The sequence below is a fragment of the Eleutherodactylus coqui genome, chromosome 5 (genome assembly GCF_035609145.1).
Source record: "Eleutherodactylus coqui strain aEleCoq1 chromosome 5, aEleCoq1.hap1, whole genome shotgun sequence".
NCBI classification, from domain to species: Eukaryota; Metazoa; Chordata; class Amphibia; order Anura; family Eleutherodactylidae; genus Eleutherodactylus; species Eleutherodactylus coqui.
Window position 1 is genome coordinate 51,852,541 of NC_089841.1, and position 21,451 is coordinate 51,873,991.

Below are 21,451 nucleotides of genomic sequence, written 5' to 3' on the forward strand. Positions count from 1 at the left end.
TCTCAGGTGACAAGACCTTTCATCTAATCACCACAACTCTAATCATTCGTATGTCTGCCTGAGATGGAACTGTGTTCCGAGTTTTGCAGTAAAACGACAACTTTTAGGGGCTTCGGTTTTTTTTAACAATGAGTGTATATAAAAAAAATCTGAGTCCCAGATTTGTACAAGACCCAACTAGCGGGACGGCTGTTTTGGACTTAATATTAACCAACAGACCTGACAATAATAGGGTTGCAGACTGGGGGTTATCTGGGAAATGGTCAACATAATATAATACATTTCAACTTGTCTTTCAATGGAGTTTTACTGGGTTACTATGAAAATATTAAACTTAAGGGCGCCCACCCACTGGCGATTTTTTTTTTTCTTTGCGTTTTGCGTTTTTTCTCAAGAGCAATTAGAATTGAATGTACTCCTGTCCACTAGCGTTTTTTTTTTTTGCGTTGCGTTGCGATTTTTAACATAGGAACTGTCAGTTGCATGTGTGTCCTTATTTTTCTCCTAATGCACCCATGAAAGTCAATGGAAATTAATGGAAAAGCCGTGAAAACGCGGCAAAAAACGCGGGGAAAACGCTGCGTTTTTCACGCACGAAAATCGCAAACGCCAGTGGGTGGGCGCCCTTAGGAAGGCAACTTTTGAGCAGCTCAGAGAATTAACCTTTATTGACTGGGACAATATCCTCAGAAATAAGAGTATGGACAATACATAGGAAATGTTTAAAAACATCTTAAATTCTGTGAGCGGATCATACCTTACAGGAATAAAAGGGTTAGGAGTAGGAGAAAACGAATATCGCTTAATAAAGATGTAAAGGGGGCAATAAACAGAAAAAAAAAGTGTTTCAACTACTAAAATGATATCAGATAAGAGCAGCAAAGGTGGAGAAAGAGAAACTCATTGCCAAAGAGAGTAAAACTAACCCTAAACTGCTCTACAATGATATAAATAGTAAAAAGATTAATACGGAAAGTGTTGGACCTTCTAAATAATGTAGGAGTAATTAGAGAGGGTGATGAGGAGAAAGCAAATCGATTAAATAGGTTTCTCTCCAGTGTATTCACAGAGGAAAATGAAATGTCAGATGAGATTTAAAGTGATAAAGTAAACTCTCCACTAAATGCCACCAGTCTAACCTGGGAAGAAGTGCAGATCTGCCTTAAAAAGATAAAAATAGACAAGTCACGGGTCACGATGGCATACACCCCCGAGTCCTAAGAAAATTAAGTAATGTGATAGACAGACCCTTGTTTCATATATTTAGGGCTTATTCACATGAGCGTAAATTGGCCAGCGTTTTCACGGCTGACCAATAAACGCTACCATCTGATGCATTGGATTCCAATGCATCAGATCTCACAGGCGTATTCCGGTGGTGTAAAAGCGCCCGGCCGGGCCATACAGGAAAGATAGCCCTGGAACTATCTTCCTGGCTGAATTACAGCCGCTGCCATAGACTCCTATGGGAGCCAATGACAGTGGCCAGAGAAGGGAGGTGGGAGGGAGTTTAGCAGCGTGACTGCTAAACTCCCTCCCCCTTCTCTCCGCCCCTTGTCACTGTTTGCAATGGGAGGGGTGGAGCTAAGCTTCACCCCGCCCCCTCCCATTGCTGGCTGCGGACAAGGGGAGGGGGCGGTAGGTTAGCCCTGCACCCTCCCATTGCAAACAGCCGGAGAGAGGAGGTGAGCCGGCAAGGGGGAGACAGCTTATTAGAGCTAAGCTGGCTTCCCCCGCCTGACGGCATATAAGTTGAGCCCATGCATCACATGGTAGCATATATCGGCCGGCCGTGAAATCGCCGGCCGATATACGCTCGTGTGAATAAGCCTTCAAGGACACAATAATGATGGGGTCTGTTCCACTGGATTGACGCATAGCCAATGTGGTGCTGATATTCAAAAAGGGGTCAAAAAGTGAAACTACAGGACGGTAAGTCTTACTTCCATTGTGGGTAAAATGTTTGAAGGGTTTCTAAGAGATGCTATTCTGGGGGACCTCAAGGAAAACAGCTGTATAACTCCATATCAGCATGGGTTTGTGAGAGATCGCTCCTGTCACACCAACCTGATCAGCGTTTACGAGGAGGTAATTTCTAGTCTGGACCGGAGAGTCACTGGATCTTGTGTATCTGGACTTCTCCAAAGAGTTTGATACTGAGCTGCATAAAAGGTGGGTATATAAAATGAGAATACTTGGTCTGGGCGAGAATGTATGAAGGCTGTCCTCACACATGCATTCAGAAAACATCCGAAACAGTGGCGTTTTACAGCGTTGTCACGCAGCATTTTCCAACGCTTGTCCCAGTGTTTGACAGTGTTTTTTAACGCTTCCCAACACTGTGATGGGTGAGGAGGGGCGTTTATAAGCGCTAAAACACGCGAAAATAGAGCAGACAGCGCAAGAAAATTGTGGCGTTAGAAACCAGATAGAGGGATTGTGCAGTAAAATATCAATATTTACAGTTGATACAAAACTATGTAAAGTAATGAACACAAGAGGATGCAAGGAGTTTGCAAGAGGATCTGGATAAGTTGGGGGTTTGGGGCAGAAAAGTGGCAAATGAGGTGTAACACTGATAAATGTAAAGTTATGCATATGGGCAGAGAAAATACATATCACCATTACACACTAAAAGAGGTCTAGGGGCGCATGATGAGCACAACATTGTTCCCCCTCTTCACAAGTCCCTGGTCAGACCACACATGGAATATTGTGGACAGTTTTGGGCACTGGGACTCAAGGAGGACATATCAGAGCTTCAGCGGGTACAAAGGTGGGCAACTAAAGTAATGAATGGAATGAGCGGACTACAATACCCAGAGAGGTTATCAAAATTGGGGTTATTCAGTTTATAAATGACAGCTGAGGGGCGGCACTTTTGTACAGGGAGGTGCTGTGGGGCATAACTATTGTACGGGGGGCCGCTGTAGGGCATCACCATTGTACAGGGGGCCGCCCCTATTATACTGGGGACCGTTGTGGGGTGGGTCACTATTGCCGCTGGAGGGCGTCACTACTATCGCTGGGGCCGCTGTGGGGGGGTCACTATTATCGCCAGGGCCGCTGGGGGGGGGTCACTATTACCGCTGGAGTATGTTTACATGTGGCAGAAATGGGCAGGGCTGTTTCAAAATAGACAGTGCAGATTCTGACTGCTTTTTGGGTGCGGAAATGCTGCAGAATTTGCCACAGTATTTTCCGCTGTGGACATTCTGCAGTATTTCCGCATCCAAAAAACAGTCAAAATCTGAACGCTGTCTATTTTGAAGCGGCCCTGTCCTTTTTAGAACGAAGGGGGTTGCAGTTTGGGCACTCTGTCTCTAAAAGGTTTGCCATCACTGAATGGGAGTGTCTCTTAGGCCGCCTGCACACGGGCGGAAATCCCACGGCGGGATTTCCGCCACTGAAAGTTTGCATAGGAGTGCATTACAATACGCACTCCTATGCAGACGGCTGCGGTTTGGCCGCGTGAAATCTCGCGCGGCAAACAAACCGCGGCATGTCCTATTTTTGTGCGGGGCTCGCACTCACCCGGCCGCCGGCTCCGGTCTGCGCATGCGCCGGCTGCGCGGCAGCCGGCACATGAAAGAGCCGGGGCCGCCAGGCGCGGGTGAGTACGCGCTCGTCTCTGCAGGCTCTCGGGTCGGGTCCCGCGGCGAGAATTCTCGCTGCCAGATCCGACCCGCTCGTTTGCAGGCGGCCTTACTGAGTGGTTTTCCATTCTGGGTCATAAAAGGGGATCCTAAGCAAGGGACCCCACTCTATGACTTTTATCTGCCTAAGGCCCAATGTCCACAGCTGGATTTGATTTGCAGATCGTACGTAAGATCCACAGTTCAAGCCCCCCATAGAGAAGCATGGGCATCCGCAACTCAATTAACACATACGGATTTGTTTTCAGGATTCTGCATGTAGAAAACAAGTCCCAGCATGCTCCATTTTCTTGTGGTTCCCGCACGGACAGCTTCCATTGAAATCAACAGATTCCGTAGGAAGGGGAGATTTACTGTGCATGTGCGACGGTGAGCCATGCGGACCATCTACAGTACAAAGAAAGAAGATGCGAGGTACGCGCGAACACCGCTGCCGGCAAGGTCGGATTCCGCTGTGGACTCCCGTATGTGAAATCAGACCTGCGTTTGGACGTAAGGGCCTTAAAAGGATTATCCAGGCAGCGCCCACCAGGGTAGGAGCGAAAGTGTTGCTCTGACCCCTTTGTAGTGGCGCAGCTCTCAATGAAATCACAAAGAGGTGCTCTGGTGATTGCAGGTTGGGGTCCCATTGATTTCAATGACAGCTGTGCCTGCAATGACGAATGCTGGCCAATACACAGGGGTTGGAGCAGTGCATCCCGGTGGGCGCTGCCCGGATAAGCCCTTCAATAGGCATTTGCACAGAGCATGCTATCTTGGCACAAGCCTTTAAGTCTCTTAATGTTGTACAGCATTTCGGCATCTTCAGTTGTCTTCTGTGTCCACCGTAGGCTATAATGGAGTGTAAACACATATGGTATCTGTATCCACCACTCAGGGCCCAGTTTTTTCAGGATCATGGCGTCCCAGCCCCTGGACCCTCACTGATCAGATATTACAGCATACCATTAGTATCAAAACCCCCTTTAAAACTGAACTAGCCAGTACTACCGTATGTCTCCAGCCTCATCAGCTCGCCCAGCAATAACTATAATTAGTGAACCCCTGGCCATCAGTAGAAGTGATTGTTTCATCCTCATTCTATACTGGTTGGTCTTATATGACATCTGTTACGACATTTCCATTGTAATATATTTCTGCACCTTTAAGACTTCAGGAAGTTCTTTCCGGTTCAGTATAATCACTGGAGCAGACGTATTTGTGCCCTTAAGCAATATGGCGGTGTCTGGCTTCACGTGACATGAGGGGGCAGATGCGGCTTTCTTCCAGCACTTCCTGGCACGCTTCTTTCTGTGTGTGATTATGTCACAAGCATCCAAGAGCCAGATCAAAGTACAAAAGCGGAGGAGGGGTGGTCTGTGCTGCCGCAGCTGCCTGACACTGGGGTAAGACAAGGAATGGCAACATTGTAACTCCTGTGTGCAACCTTGTAGCAATACTGGCCTCTGAACATCCTAGACTTGCAAATATCTTCATACAATATAGAGGCAGGAAGATGGGGCAGCCCGACCAAACACACATTATTAACCCTTTCTGCCGCAGCCCTTGGTTTTTAGCATTTTTTCTTTTCCAATTTCAGAAAATCATGCATTTTTCTATTTCCGGTGACATAGCTACATGAGGGCGTGCTTTTTGTAGATCGAGTAATATTTTTCAATGCTACCGTTTAACATATATAATATTGGAAAATTTCTAAGTGGGGAGAAATGGGAAAAAAACTAAGATTACACCATTTTGGTAGGGTTGGTTTTACAGTGTTCATGGTGCACTAAAAATGAGATGTTAGACTGGTTTCACATCTGCGTCAGAGCCTCCGGCTGGAGGTTCTGTGGCAGATCCGGGTCGAAATCTGGAAGAAAAAAACCTTTTTCTTCCATCCAAAAGCCGGACAGCTGGGTGGACAGTCAATGGGGTCCGTTCTGCGCTGTTCAGTTCCATCCTGAGACGTTCGACCACGGGGATTCTTCTCTCCTGCCCCCCGAATGGAACAGGAAAGCAGAACCCTGAGGGCAGGCATGAAACCACCCTTATCTTCATTCTTTGGGTCAGTACCATTACAATAATACCAAATTTATATATATATATATATTTTCTTATTGACCACTATTTTTTAAATGAAAAATTGCTTTATGACCCCCTTAACTTTATTTTCCCATCGATGCAGCCATGTGAGGTCTCATTTTTTGTGAGGTGACCCGTAGTTTTTATTAGTAGCATTCCAGGCTTTTTAATCATTTTGTTCTTGGAGATGGGATGACAAAAAAGTGCAATTCTGGCACTGCATATATTTTTTCTGACTGTTCATGGGAATAAATAATGTCACGTTTTAATAGAAAATACAAAAAATATGCGGCGTGGGTCATTATTTGTAGTGTATTTGAGAACTGCCAAAAGATCTCTTAGAAGCACAGATGGCCACGAGTCAGCAGTTGTAACTTCCAAGGAAACGTGACGGAAAGATCCAACTTCATAAAAAATTTTTTTTGAAAAGCATTAAAAAACATCCATAAAAGATCAGCACATACTAGGGTCTGTGATCAAGAAGCCCTTCTGCTTTGAAGCATGGGCCACATGGGCACCATAGTATGTGCTGAGCTTTTATTATGGATTTTTTAAAATATTTTTCAATAAAGATCTTTTCATGAAGTCGGATCTTCCTTTTGTTTTTCCATGTTTTAATAAATCAAACTTTTACGAACGCGATACCAGTTTTTAATTTTCTTAATTTACTTTTTCATTTTTTCATGTGACCAATGGGGAGAGGTTTTTTAATAAAAAAATATTTTGTATTTTTTACAATATATATATATTTTTTTATCTATATATTTCGTTTTAGTCCCTATAGGAAACTTGTACTTGATCACAAGATGGCGCCAACTGAGGCAAGTGACTTAACTTGCCTCTAGGCAATTCCATCCCTGCCTGCACAGTGCACATCACTCACTGGAAAGGGGAAGGAGTAATCCTGAGCTGCTCCTCTCTCTACCCCCCCCCCCCCCAATCCCCCTCCTCAGTCACTGAAGCTTCCTTTATTTACTAGATCTCATGCAATCACTGCCTGCACTTCTATAAACCCTCAAATATCTATCCAAACCATGCAGCTGCTATTGGGTCCCTGGAAAGAGGGGCCCAGCAATGGTTGTTGATCCCATTCCCTTTGCTACTAGGTGTCAAAAGCCTGTGCAGGAAACTCCTCTCTCATGGGGGTTTGACTCAAGGATCATGGAAAATGTGTGCAGGAGAAAAAAACTCGAAAACTTTCTGCCTAAGGGAAAAATCCGGCACCATATGAGGGTCCTTTATGTATGGTGCCAGACATAACCCAGTGGGCAGATAAGACTGCCTTAGCTCTTTAATCCAGTGGTCAATACCTATGTTTCTATATTTTTTGCAGTCTGCAGTGCAGGGATAATATTCTACCTGCAGAGGAAGCTGCTGAGCAGGAGAGCACCAAGAAGCCTCTGTCATAGGTAGGTAATGCGTAGGGTATGTTCACACATCCATACCGATTCCATGTCAAATCTGCATGCCATTAAAGGGATGACGCACCAGTCTATTCGTCACTTTTTTTTTTTTTGGCACTTGCATTTCAAATCCGCATGCGGGAAAAAAAAGTGACATGTCATTTCTTGACGCAAATTCTGTAATGTTTCCATAGCGGGAACTCCACAAGCAGATTTGCCCACTGAAAAGAGTTAAATCCGCATGCAGATCTGCGGCTAAACACTTGCATAGTCGTGGCAGAAATCGCCAGCTTAGGTAGAATTTTGCCATAGTTTTTAGAGGCGGAGTCCACATTGGAGTCTGCCGCGTGAGCATGCCCTTACAGTATTTTCCCTCTGATTGTCCAGTTGGGGGATCACAGAACTGTTAACCCTTTGCAATCCAATTTTGGATTCAGGGTTTCCTAGGGGGCTTTCTCTTTCTGCCATTATACAATGGTGCCATCTGCTGGCTAGAGCCAGTACTGCGGTATGGGATATTCTGGAGAGGCCCCTGACAACAGAGCAGCCAGTAATCTACAGGAAGAATACCCTGCCGGATGTCTTCTGGCATTGGAGCTGTATAGCTTTCAATCAGAATGTCTTTAGACGTCAGACATTGGATTGGAAAGGGTTAATGCACAGAAGATAGTTATTATTAGGGTTGTGGAATAGTCTAGGATAATGTGATCCTTATCAGTTTACTTGAAGGGGTTGCCCGAGTTATGAAAGGGCAGCCTAAGGGATCCCCCATGGTGTAAAGTAACAAAACAGCTCATACTCACCTCTCCCTACTCCCTCACTTGTCTCCTGCGGGTGGCTTTGGTCTTCCTGCTGATGCCATCTTTACAGACTGCAGTCAGTCTAAACCGTCTACAAACAAGGTGCTACAGCCAATGACAGCGCTCAGCTATAATCACTGAGCACTGTCATTGGCTGCAGCTGTAGGCTTACAGGACATCACTGGCTGACTACATCAACAACACATCAGAGACCGTCGGTAGAGGACAAATGGGGGAGTGCGGAGCAGTGGCTATCAGCTGTTTTGTTATTTTACACCATGGGGGACCCCTTAAGCTGCCCTTTCATAGCTCAGACAATCCCTTGAAAGGAAATGTAGCACCTGTGTTTTTCAATAAAACCAGATAGTGAAACATTTTCCATTTTTATATTTTGTTTTTAATTTCTATTTTAATTTAGATTTTTTTTTTATTCTGCTGTCTGTATGTGACTATGGGTTCAGTCATCTTGACTGAGCTGCAGTTAACAGCTTTTAGAGATGCTTTACAGCAGTTTCATGGGCCATAGACACGACGGACAGGAGGGGACCAACCAATGACTTCTAAGGGAGTGTGTTTGAACGTGCTTTGTGACTTGTGCAGGAAGGAGGAGGAGGTGAGCTATGACTATCACCTATTGTGAATGGTGAATCTTATGTTATCTATACAGAGTGTAGTCAAAAATACTGATCAGGCGCTATATCTCACTACTGGTGTCCTGTATGGAAATACCAATAGCGTACTTGAATAGGAAGGTATGGATGTGTTACACAATCGAATGACGTACAGGTCCCTGGGATCCCCGAAACATGGAGAGCAGAAGGAGGCCACTTCCAGTATGTTTTCCTTACTTCAGACATAGCAGCAGTCCCACAGGACTTAAAGAGACACAGAAAGCGGATTTCTGCTTTTCACATTCTTCTCTTCAACTCTGCAATTGGGTTTTTCTCTCTCCCTTATAGGGTCCGCAACACAAAATTGAAATCCATTATCCTGGCCCCCCAGGGGGCCGAGCTCCATACCACTGTGCAGCGCATCCATGTCTTCCTATTCAAGTACGCTATTGTTATTTCAATATAGGACACAAGTAGTGAGATATAGCGCTGGATCCAGCTTTTTCATTACACCCTGTATATAGGTGTTACTAGTAATTATTAGGAAATTATAGCACCAGTGTTTCTGGTGCCACACAGCTCTGCTCGATGCACATCACACACACTCTGCTCCATGCACATCACATACAGCTCTGCTACATACATTTTTATACCATACAATAGGGATCACAACCAGCACAGTAGAGTCCTACACACACTGATCACCCCCTGGTCATGTGACTCCGAACTCTTCCCACACAGGTGACTGATCACATGATGGTGACATCATCACAGGTGTTGTAAGAACACGGCTGCTGTCCAGCTCTGCAGGTTTTTAATAAAGTGAAGGACCTGTGACGACGTAACCATCATGTGATCAGGGGCGGAGCTCAGAGCTTCGGTGACTGATCCCATGATAGTTGTATAATAAATCAAGACTTGTGGCAGCATGTGGAGTTGCCAATAAATTCCAAATATTTATTCTCTATAGTCCAAAATGCCAAGTTTCGACCTCTGTTCAGGTCCAAACGTGGCATTCTGGACTATGGAGGAGTAAAGTTTTGGAATTTATGCGCACCTCTACATGCTGCCACAAGTCTTGATTTATCACACAATTGTCTTCTTTGCGAACGACGGTTCATGTTCCCTTTTATGTGGCATTGCATCTTGTCAGCCCTACTCGTGCTGGGTATAAGTGAGTGCTGCTGGCAACATCTGCTGCGGAACTGATCCCATGATGGTGGCATCTTCATATGTAACTCACACAGTCTCTCACAGGTAGATGGTCATTAGTATTCCATAGCAACTGAGGCCACGGGGGTTTGTAGGGGATGTAGTCCACCCATAATCTGCACAGCGATAAAGGACCTGAGATGATGTCACCGTCATGTGATCAGGCATGGAGCATGTAACTCACTCACTGACACAGAGCCCAGGTGACTGATCACATAACGGTGACATCATCACAAGTCCTGCAAGTCAGGACTGCTGTCAGGCTCTGTATGTTTTATGTTTTAGGACCTTTGATGATGTTACCATCATGTGATCAGGGGTGGAGCACTCACTCACGGACAAGTAGTTGTTAGTATTTTGATAGTGAATGACATCATCACATGTAACTCACTTGAAAGACCTATGATGACGGTTGTAGTTGGTCAAAATATTGAAGGACCTGTGATGACGTCACTGTCGTGATCAGGGGCAGAGCTCAAAGTTCTGGTGATTCAGCTGTTCACTGAGGTGAAATCATAGCTGGGATAAAGGACATTGATGAGGTCCTGTCATGTGATCAGGGGCGGAGAATGTAACTCACTCAAAGGACCTGTGATGATGTCACTGTCATGTGATCAGGGATGGAGCATGTAACTCACTCACTCATTCAGTCACTCATGGACAAGTGTCCATTAGTACTTATCTCTCATTGTAATCCTGCCTGTGGTGATAATGATGTGATTGCTGAGAAGTGATCTCGACAGAATAGGAAGGGTCAGGCTATTACTAGGTTTCATAGTAATTGTGAAAACTGCAGGATTTTTCATAAATATAGATGGTGACATCAAAAACTGATAAAAATGGGATATTAAAAAACATCACCAAAAATTCTTAGAAAATAAGATTAATATAAAAACCTGATTTCTACAAGATGACATTTTCTGATGACATGTTTCTTTTAGGGATGGACTATAAGAAGATCGCCGATGATGTCTCCAGAAAGATTCTATCATATAGTCAGGATTCATCCGGATGGAAAGTAGCCAAATCTACAGTAAGTATCCACAAATTACAGTCCATCTCATCTCTTCTGTTCCCTCATTTTACTTCTTCATCTTCCATCCTTTATTTTCCCTTTTCGTTATTTTACTTGTCCCTCTATCTTCCCACCTGGCATTTTCATTCCCTTCCTTCCCTTAACCTAACCTTTTGTTCTCTTCGCCTTGCTACCTTCCCTTTTCCCTATCTCATTTTTTCATCTTCCCCTTCATTAACTTTCACATTTCTATCTTCCTTTTGTACTTTCTTCTTCCTTTTCGCCCCCTTCCGATCCTTCTGGCATTTATTTTTCTTTCCCTTTATTCTTTTTGTCCTCCTGTATTTTTCTTGCATTCTCTTTACTTTCTCATCCTTAATCTATTCCTCTCACCCCCTCCCATTATTTACTTTCCTTCTCTTTCCCATCCTTTGGTCATTTCTATTTCCTTCTATTCCCTCTTCCTTTTGTTTCCCTTTTCTTCATTTGTTTTTCCATCTTTCCTTTCCCATCTGCAAATTAGTTTTCCTTACGTTTTCCATTCTTCCCTTTTCTGTTATTTCTTTTATTCCCCATCCTTTGGTTATTTCTATTTCCGTCTATTGTCTGCTTATCCTCCCTCTTCCCTTCTATTTCCCATCCTTCTGTCATTTGGGTTTCCTTCTCTTTCCTTTCCCATTCTTCTATTATTTCTGCTTTAATACTTTTAATGGCTAACAAAAAGAAATTATGTTACAACAAACGTTTGAAACTGCCTAGGTTTCCTCATCAGGATACTAACGAGACCCTATCTGTGGACTAATTAAGGATCTACTCTTCCCCTCATCCTTTTCTATTATTGTTTTAGATGCTAATTAATCACACCATGTCTCTGCCCTTTTATGTGTTCGTGTATACGAGGGGGTGCTGATAAGTCTTTGGCTTTACCCAGAAAGAAACGAGATAGGAAGATGAAACTTTACATTTATTCCACATTCTCTCCACTGATGTCAACGCACTTCTTACATCGGTATTCCAAGTTCTGTAAGCCTTGCAAAAAGAAGGATTTCGGTTGTGCCTCAAACTAGTCATCCATAGCAGCCATGGCATCAGAAATGGTGTGGAATTTGGTAGCCTTGAGGTGTTTCTTCAGGTTTGGAAACAGATGATAGTCGGAGGGAGCTAGATCTGGTGAATAAGGTGGGTGGTCAACCAGCTGGAAGCCTAGCTCCACCAGTTTTGCCGTGGTCGCTTGTGCAGTGTGAGTGGAGGTGTTGTCTTGCAGGAACAAGATTCCTTTGGACAGCTTGCCGAGCCTTTTGGCCTTCAGAGCTGCCTTTAATTGGTCCAAAAGTTCAATGTAATACGTTGCATTGATGGTGGAGCCATTTTGAAGGTAGTCCACTAGCAGCACGCCCTCCTTATCCCAGAACACAGACGCCATCACCTTAGTGGCTGATTTTTGCACCCTGAACTTCTTTGGGCGAGGAGAACCACTGTGCCTCCACTCTTTTGACTGCTCCTTGGTTTCAGGGTCATACATACATAAATCCAGGTCTCTTCCATAGTGACCAGTCAATCCAGGAAGTTCTTATCAGTCCGGAAACGCTGACAAATGGACCGGAAAGTTTTCACTCGCATACTTTTCTGATCTGTTGTCAAACATTTGGGGACCCACTGTGCAGATCCCTTCTTCATGTTCAAATGTTCATGGATAATGACACAAACACGTTCACGAGAAATCCCCATGATGTCGGCTATTCCTGCAGCTGAAATTGGCTGATTCTCCATTATAAGGTTGTGCACAGCATCGACGATCTCCGGAACAACAACCTCTCTCGGTCGTCCAGGACGTTCCTCATCATTGGTGCTGAAGTGGCCCGTTATAAATTTAGCAACCCAGTTCTTAACTGTAGAATATGAAGGGCATTGATCCCCCAATGTATCACCATAAATATCCTTTGAGGACTTTCATTGCAGAAACAAGACTTTTATCACTCCTCTGCTCTCATTTGCTGTGAATATCGCCTTAGACTCCACCATGTTTTCCCGCGTGCCCAGATCCCTGTTGCCATAAGCTACAAAGACAACATTTTGAAAACATGTATTAGACACCTAAGGCTTTCATGTGATGTAACATTCGTTACCATAGAAACAAGAAAAGAACACAAAGCCAAAGACTTCTCAGCACCCCCTCGTATATGTTTCTTCAGATCTGTCCTGTTAGGTTGCTTTATCAGCTTTCTGGTTAGTTGTGAAAGCTTACTTGAACACCATTTCTTTTTGTTAGCCATGAAAAGGTCTCAAATTTACAAGATTATTTTGCTTTACTAACTGACAACATTTTGTTCTTCTGGCTAACACGGTAACAAACGTTTTTTCTGCTCTTACTGTTTCCTTCTCTTCACTTTCCTTTTGCTTTTGTCCTTTCACTTCCCCTCTCTTTCTTTTTCCATCCTTCCATCAATTCCCTTTTCTTCTCTTCTCTCTCTCATTCTTCTGTTATTTCTATTTCCTTCTCTTCCATTATCTGTTTGCCATCCCCTTCCTTTCTTTTTCCCATCCTTCTATAATTTCTTTTCCTTATCTTCCCATTCTGTTATTTGTTTCCTTCTCTTCCCTTTCCTTATGCTTTTGCCCTTTCACATCCTTCCTTTTCCATCCTTTAACCCCCTTGCCTACCCGGGTACGTCATGGGAGGCGGGTACTCCCCGCAAAATGACGTACCCTTACATCATAGGGATAGTGCAAGATCATGGCAGATCTTGCACTATCCCGCAGCGGGAGCCGGCTGTCACTAGTAGCCGGCTCCCGCTGCGACAGCGGAGGTGCAAGTAGATTGCGGCAGGGAAAGGGTTCACAGAGGGAGCGTGCTCCCTCTGTGATTTCAGCCGCCTCTCGTGATGTTATCGCAGAGAGCCCGGCTGGTTGCTATGGCAACAGGACACCAGATACCGGCGTCCTGTATTGCCATTGCCAAAGATCGCTGTAATAAGCGATAAGGCATGGCAGGAGAGAAGTCCTGCCATGCCTTATCGCAGCGATCATTAGTGCTGTAGTAAAAGTCCCTCAGAGGGACACAGATTGTGAAAAAAAAATCTAAATAATCTACAAAAAATAAAAATGTTAAAAAAATGTTAAAAAAACCCTTTTTTATGCTTTTTCTCATATTACCATAAAAAAACTTTTTAAAACCCACATATTTGGTATTGTCATGTCTGTAAAGACCCGCACAATAAATCAAACATGCTTTTTATCCTGCATGGCAAAAAAAAGTTTTTAAAAAAAGCTAAAACAACAGGCACAATGCTAATTTTTAGCATTTTGCCTCACCAAAAGCGCAATAAAAGTAATTTAAAAAACCGTATGTACCCCAAACTGTTACCAATAAAAACTACAGCTCATCTTGCAACAAATAAGTCCTCACAGAGCTCCGTCCATGGAAAAATAAAAAAGTTATAGGACTTTGAATGCGGTGATTTTAGAAAAAAATAATAATTTCCAAAAAAAGGGTTTTTATTGTGGAAAAACCTAAAAAAAAATAAGAATTTTGGTATCGTTGTAACCGTACCGACCCATGAAAAAAAATGTAGTGTGTCATTTTTGCTGCATAACGCTTTAAAAAACAAAATCTATGGCAGAATTGATGCGTTTTCTCTCCCTACGATCATAAAAACATAATAAAAGTTTTACAATGTAGTCCATGTACCCAAAAATGGCACCGATAAAAACTACAGTTCGCCACGCAAAAAACAAGCCCTTATACGGCCGCGTCGACAGAAAAATAAAAAAGTAGCTTCTGAAAAATGGAGATGAAAATCCACCAAAAATCGTTTGGTCCTCAACGCCAAAATAGGCCGTGTCCCTAAGAGGTTAAACAGCTCCTTTTTCTTTTCTTCCCTCTTCTTGTCCATGTGTAATTTCCTTTTCCTTTTCCTTCCCTTTCCCATCTTTCTCTATTCCCATTTCCACTTGTCCTAATCTTCTGTTCTTCCATTTTACACCCCTCTGACCCTTCTTTCTCTTACTTTTCTCCACCCTTCTCATCATTTCCTTTTAATTCCACTTTCCTTCCCTTCTTTCTAGATAACATATACATTTTCTGTCCCTTTCAGAAAAATATCACCATCTCATGGAAACCCTCCAAAGAATATTCAGGAAATATGTAAGTAGCAAAGTAAAATAGCTTGAAGGAGAACTGCAGAGAAACTGCAATCCCATCATCATCATAGTGCAACCCTGACATCTCCAAAATACATCACTGCCTCAACCTTCACCTCAATGGGAACGTTTTTTGTGAACTTGCTAAAAATTCCATTTAGCCATTCCTTAGTTCTACTTTTCTTGGAAATAGTTGATACACAGCTTTCCTAGAGGCCTGAACGACAGAACTACCTAGCTATGTGATGCTAATTTCCGCTCTTCCATGTGCAAGAACTGGGTCATGTGAAATGGTTTTCACCGGAGTTAAGAAACATTTTTCTAAGTTTTTTAAAGTGCCTGTGCAGTACCACTGATCACCACCAGGTGGTGTAGAACATTCATGTCTGAGGATGGTTACAGCATTTTATCCTTCTTTGCAGGAACTCATATCTAGTCTTTCCTTCACTTGTAGCAAAAATACAGTTCACAGTCTTCGCTCTGCGTCTAACTACACTGACCAAGGCAGAGTTGATCGTTGGCATCTTCCCTGGCATCCAGCACCTGGTGCAAAAGCCTCACCAGCCCATCTCATCTATGCCCTCCTCCAAACTTCAAATTTACAGTGATGTGATATAGATGAAATACAGAGTTTTCCGTCTCGCTGTAGGTAATGATTCTGTTTTTCTTGGAAATACTGTAGATATCGTGGAGAAGGAATCATTGAAGAAATCCCAGAAAAGGTTGTTCCTTTTATGTATCTTGCCAAATACAGATCAAAGTGGGACACGGCCCTGAAATCCTACTCCATTCTAGAAGAGATTGATGAGGTAATATAAGGTAATTGATATACTAATGTACAGTGTATATAATATATACTTTGGTATGTTGACAAAAATATTGGGACACACATAGAAGGGGATGAAATTCGGTTTTATTATTCACATTTTTCAATATGGTGTTCGGCCACCTTTAGCCTCAATGACTGTAGTAACCCTCCCAGGCATTGTTTCCACCAATTTCCCATAGATGTATGAGGGGACTTGCCTCCATTCTTCGAGGAGAGCTTCAGATAGTGATGTGGGGGATGGTGGGAGCGTGCACGGATATGGTGTTTTAGTTTTTCCCCAAGATCCTTGATGGGATTGAGAAGCAGACTTTGGGCTGACCAGTGAAGTTTGCTCCTCAAACCATGCCCACTGCATGCTGTATGATATCGTGCTCGGTCATGTTAGTAGAGACACAAAGCTACACCAAAGTATTGCCACAAGGCAGGTAATGCCACTGCAGTATCCCATAGGGAGACCCCGGACACCTGGCATATGTGGGAAGCTGAGAGGGTATAGTGCTGACTTGTCATGGTGGCACTTACCAGACTCCTTCCTGGAGGGAACACATGCAGCAAAGGTCAGAGTATCACTGCAGGCCACCTGGGACACCCCTAGGATAGGGAGATGCCCAATATACAGGCTAATAGGGCTTGTAGTTGTCACGGGTGACACCACCGTTACTTCACACATCGGTATGACCCTCGGCGGAGAATAAATGCAGCGACAATCAGTTCTTGAGTACCACGGGTATCTAGGAATGGTTAGAGCCCAGCATAAACTTTACTTGAAAACTTTAAACAGGTAATACAAGGCAGTTCAATTAAAGACTTTACAGTGCAGGCAAATGACTTCTGAACGTAGTACCTCCACACGGCTCTCATAGGCTCAAAGATGCACATGTGTGAACACAGCTTATTAACTTGTAGTACCTCCAACCCGACTTGAAAACGCGTGGGTGTGCCAATTGAAGGGTGTACCTCTACGCAGTGATCCAGGCTCAGGACGGCCGTGTAGGAAAATTTAGACGATTAGGTAGTACCTCTGCACTGGCCTTGAAAAGAAGTAGTTACTTACAAATGCTCTCTCACTTTTGGGGGCTCACTCGACTTACATCCAGAACACAGGCAGCATGGGAAATCTCTCCTCCATCTTCACCACAGGAAGCCTAAAGGTGCCTTCATGTGGCTCTGTGTTAGGTGACCAGGATGATGTACTGGGTCACTACACCACATTGTCCAGAATGTCTCCGTACTCATTAGTGTTGGTGGTGAACTTCACTTTAACCAATGGCCCTAGTCCATCCCAGCAGAAACACCCCCACACCATAACAGAACCTCCTCCAAACTCCATTGTTGGGACGATGCAGTTGTGTAGAAACCGCTCTCAAGGCAACCGCCACATCCAAGTCATCTGTCTACACTGCTTGCTTCTACTCATTTACAGTCCAAGAATGATATTCCAAGCACCATCACAGGCACCTCTGTGCATTCACTGCTGTGATGTTGTATGCAGCCGCTCATCCATGATAACCCTTCGCATGTAGTTCCCTACAGATGGTCCTGGTGCTGATGGATGTTCCAATGGCCTGTGAGACCTCTCGAGCAAGGGTTCTGGTAGACGATGTGCGCAATGCCTTCTCAGCTTATACAAGGTTTCTTTTTCCACATTCTACCAGTTTACGAGTCTCCCCGAACGTGGTGGCACCACACACACCGGATGGTTTCTGTTTCTGAATGCAGCCACCACTTGACAGTCCCTGAGTGGCTGATCTCTAGTGTAGATGGACTCTGTGCCTTCATAAAGTCTCTTCTATGCCATGACAGAAAATACCATATTATGTTTATATCGCCTGCCGACTATTCCCTTTTGCATGTGGACCTCTACTAATATAGTGTTTCCTCCTGAAGGATACGGTCATCTGTCACTGCATCACGCACAGCTATGGGATGGGGATCATCTCATCAAGAGAATTTGTGGATTTAATCCACATCAGGCGGTACGACGGCGGAGTCATCACCACTAACTGTAAGCATCACTTCTTCTAGAACAATGCATGCTTAGTGTCAGACGGTTCCTCCCCGGTCCCACCAGAGGAGATGATTCTGGGCTCCACCCTCCATCTACTTACATTAGTGCATAATTGTACCGTTTACAGCTATCAGTGTGGACTACGACAAATGTCCTGTAAGCAGTTCTCATGTCCGGGGCTTCAATAATCCATGTGGCTACGTCTGTTCACCATTACCGGAGTAAGTACATTAGTAAAACACAGTATTTCTTCCATTTTTTTTAGGTCTAGCGGGTACGTCTGGGGCATCGGGGGCCGTGTGCCCTCAGGCAGCAGACTGAATTTTTGCTCTGGTGGAAGGATGAATCCAGTAAGAATCTCCTCTTCCTGTGCCCACGACTAAGGAGCAGTCTAATGTAACTACTATCCAGCGCCATACTGTGGAAGGGGATACATTTCACACTTAGGCCAACCTCCTTGGGGTGCTATTATCCCACCGCTGATAATGCTTATGTAATAGCACTCATTTCTAGGCAGTAACTGCACTTGCAATGAAGTCCGGTGATTATCGGGAGAACGTGTGCTATCGGCAACCGCTGGCGTATGTGTAATAGCAGCCTTAACCTGACGATGGGGCGTTTTTTTTTTTAGTTTTCACCCATCCAGTGGAAACTGACAGATTGTGGGGGTCTGACCGCTGGGTCCCTCACCGATCCCGAGAATGGGGGACCCATGTCTTTCCTATTTCAGAATTTAAGATCCATTCTCCCATTTCTGTAGTGTAGTGGAAAATGGAGCCGCTGGCTATCTCTGTCTGCCCCTTTGTAATAAATGGAGAGGCAAGGTGCATGCGCCGCCGCTCGGCTATCTGTCTGCGACATTGAGAGGAATGGAACAACTGCTGCACACGTGTGACTGTTCTCTACTACACTACAGAGAATGGATCTTGAACTGTGAAATAGATGGGGCACAGGTCCCCCATTGTCAGGATCAGTGGATGGGTGAAAACTGAATCAGGATACATCATCAACATTCTCACTCGGAAATCCGGCTGATCAGCTGAGCGGGCTCAGGGTGTTAGCGGAAGCTGCTGCTCCGACCCCTGTGTAGTGGCCGACGCTTGTAACTGAAGGCTGGGATCTCATTAAAATAAATGGGAGCTGTACCTGCAATTACAAGTGCCGGCCACTACACAGGTGTCGGAGCAGCAGCTTCTGCTTTGACTCGTGTGTATCGTGGCGCTGACAGCATGCGCCCGCTCAGCTGATTGGCCAGGTTCCCGAGCAGCAGACCCCAGACGATCAACTATTGATGACCTGAGAATAGGCCATCAATAGTTTTTGTGCCTGAAAAACCCCTTTTAATCTTTTTTTCTATTTCAGTTAACATTTTCTTATGTTCTTGATCATAACGATTGTGGCGGTTTTTGAAATTTTCACAACTAATTTTTATCATTCAGGAACCCGGAACATTCTAGACTGGTGGTGTATATTCAGCCAGAGCTGGGTGGTTTACTGCCGCGCTCAGTGGTGGAATCAGCTTTACCCAGCAACATCGTTGGCCTCATCAGTGACGCTCGCCAAGGAATACTAAACCTTCTACACGGATGACAGACTTATAGGACGGAGTTTAGCTTCTATTTATGTTCAGTTGTACATAATACATCAGCTCAGCCCTCATCGCCATCATACGTGGTTCCGAACCCCCGAATAGTCACAACGAATCAATAAGGAAGACTGTTGAGATGATTCGGTCAAACAGCATGACGTTATTGAAGAAAGCCTTCAAGGAGAAGGTGAAAAGCCTTAATCACGTGCATTAATAATGTGAAAATCGTTCCTTAATATCTTATTTCTATCCTGAGATATGATGACTTGAAGTTGCAGACCCAACGCCTGAGGCTGCACTACTGAGACCTGCTGTAGAGTTGGCATAGACACATTGTGTGAATCCAAGTCCCCAGATACATCACTGTCCACAATTATGGACATAACTGCTAAAGCCAGTGAGCAGGCAGATACTGATACATTTGGAGATTTATATCCACACAAGGGCTGCATGACAACTTGATAGAGTGCAGCCCCAGGCTTCGGGCCTGTAACTTCAATCGATCATATCTCAGCACAGAAATAAGATACCAAGAAATGGTTTTCACGTTCATATCATACATTCGGGTGTTTTTTATCATTTGTAGCTTTTTGGATGGAATTATTTTTGCCATATTCAAGAAATCTAAGGGTATGACTGTTACAGATCGGTCACTAAGTCAGACCTCTTTACCATCTGTCCTAGTAACACCAAGCTTGTGAGTAGTGATGGGTCAACTTTTGAAACGTTCGATTCGGCCAGTTCGACAAATTTTGGCAAAAAGTTCAGTTCAATCTGAATTAGTTCAAACGGAATCAGAACTTCACCAATACCCCTAAGACTGGCATATAACACTATTTAAGAGCACTAAAAGCCCGATATAACACTCTTAGCTCACCAAGTAGTTTTAAGCTCTTTTGAATGGGACACAACAGCACCGTAAACAAAGTTATGGTGCTGCTCCTGGTGGTGTCGGGGTGTGGGGAATGTGGTTTTTTTATAATCACCTGTGTCGTCCTGCCATGACGTCCACAAGTGGTCTGAAAGCTTGGCTCTTTACAAACTGAGTTGGGCGCTCTCCCATAGACCTTTAATGGAGGAAGTGTGCACAGCGGTCTGAAAAGAGTCAAATATTCAGATTGCGCACGGACTTCACGGGTGAACACCGTAGGAACCGGAAAATGGGTGAGTATAAAAACCACATTCCCCGACTTCCCATCACAACTCGGAGAAGCCCCATAACTTAGTTTACGTTGCAGTTCCTTGGTGACAGCGTGCCTTTAAGGCAAAATTAATGAAGAAAAAGAAGAAGAAAAAGCATTATTTTTCCTTCTTCTTCTGCCTTCTTTCCTTCTCCTTTTTTTCTTCTTTCTTTCCCATTCTTCTTTTCCCTTTTCTTACTTATTTTCCCTTCTTTAGTAGGTTCAAACCGAACTGAACTTTTAGCAATGATTGACCCGAAACAGGATTTGACTGTCAACTGGGCGGGGCACGCTGCTATGCATGTCATAGATAGTCCCCCCTCCACCAACTAAACGCCCGAGTTACAGGAATATAGAATGGCCTTATATATATGGCTAGTCCTAGGTACACCATTACAGCAGATAGCATCACATGTGGTAGGCCTTGATACATTGCCTCGTCAGTCTGGTGCCTGGGATCGGTTTTATTATTAAAGGTTCTGGGCATTTTTTGTGTTTTTTGCTTATTTGCTTCCTAAATGCAAAATTGAGAAAATCTACCATGCTGCTGTGGTAGAGTCTGTGTAACTCCTGCACATAGCCGGCTGTGCCACTGCATCTGACACAGAGCTAAGTGCACACTTACATATTTTGGGCCGGTTGCTGTGTAATTCCACGGACAGCACAAGGCGCCATTATTATTAACACATTGACGTTTTTCACACTGGGCTTTGTGAAAAGAATCCCGGCATGTCCTATTCCTGTGTTTCAGGGATGAGCAATAGGACTTGCCAGTGCATGTGCTGTGTATATCGGGCAGCACACGGACGGGTGTGCATGTGCTGTCCAACGCAACTTGCACCCGAGTCACTTGGGCACAATTTGCAGTTACAGCTAGTGTGCACCTAGCCAACCCTTAAAGGGGTTGTCCGAGTTATGAAAGGGTATCTTAAGGGGTCCCCATAATA

At 44.2% G+C, this 21,451-nt stretch overlaps 1 protein-coding gene across 1 annotated transcript; it reads left to right on the top strand.

The window, feature by feature from the left end:
- Positions 1-4,897: 4,897 nt before the first annotated feature.
- STARD6 (StAR related lipid transfer domain containing 6) lies at positions 4,898-20,987 on the top strand. The gene is made up of 8 exons (XM_066602501.1): positions 4,898-5,041; positions 7,051-7,126; positions 10,685-10,776; positions 14,853-14,902; positions 15,581-15,707; positions 17,615-17,732; positions 17,863-17,956; positions 19,175-20,987. Exons 3-8 carry the CDS (start codon positions 10,687-10,689, stop codon positions 19,323-19,325), a joined length of 630 nt encoding a protein of 209 aa, XP_066458598.1. The 5' UTR covers positions 4,898-5,041; positions 7,051-7,126; positions 10,685-10,686; the 3' UTR covers positions 19,326-20,987.
- The last annotated feature ends 464 nt before the right edge of the window (positions 20,988-21,451 follow it).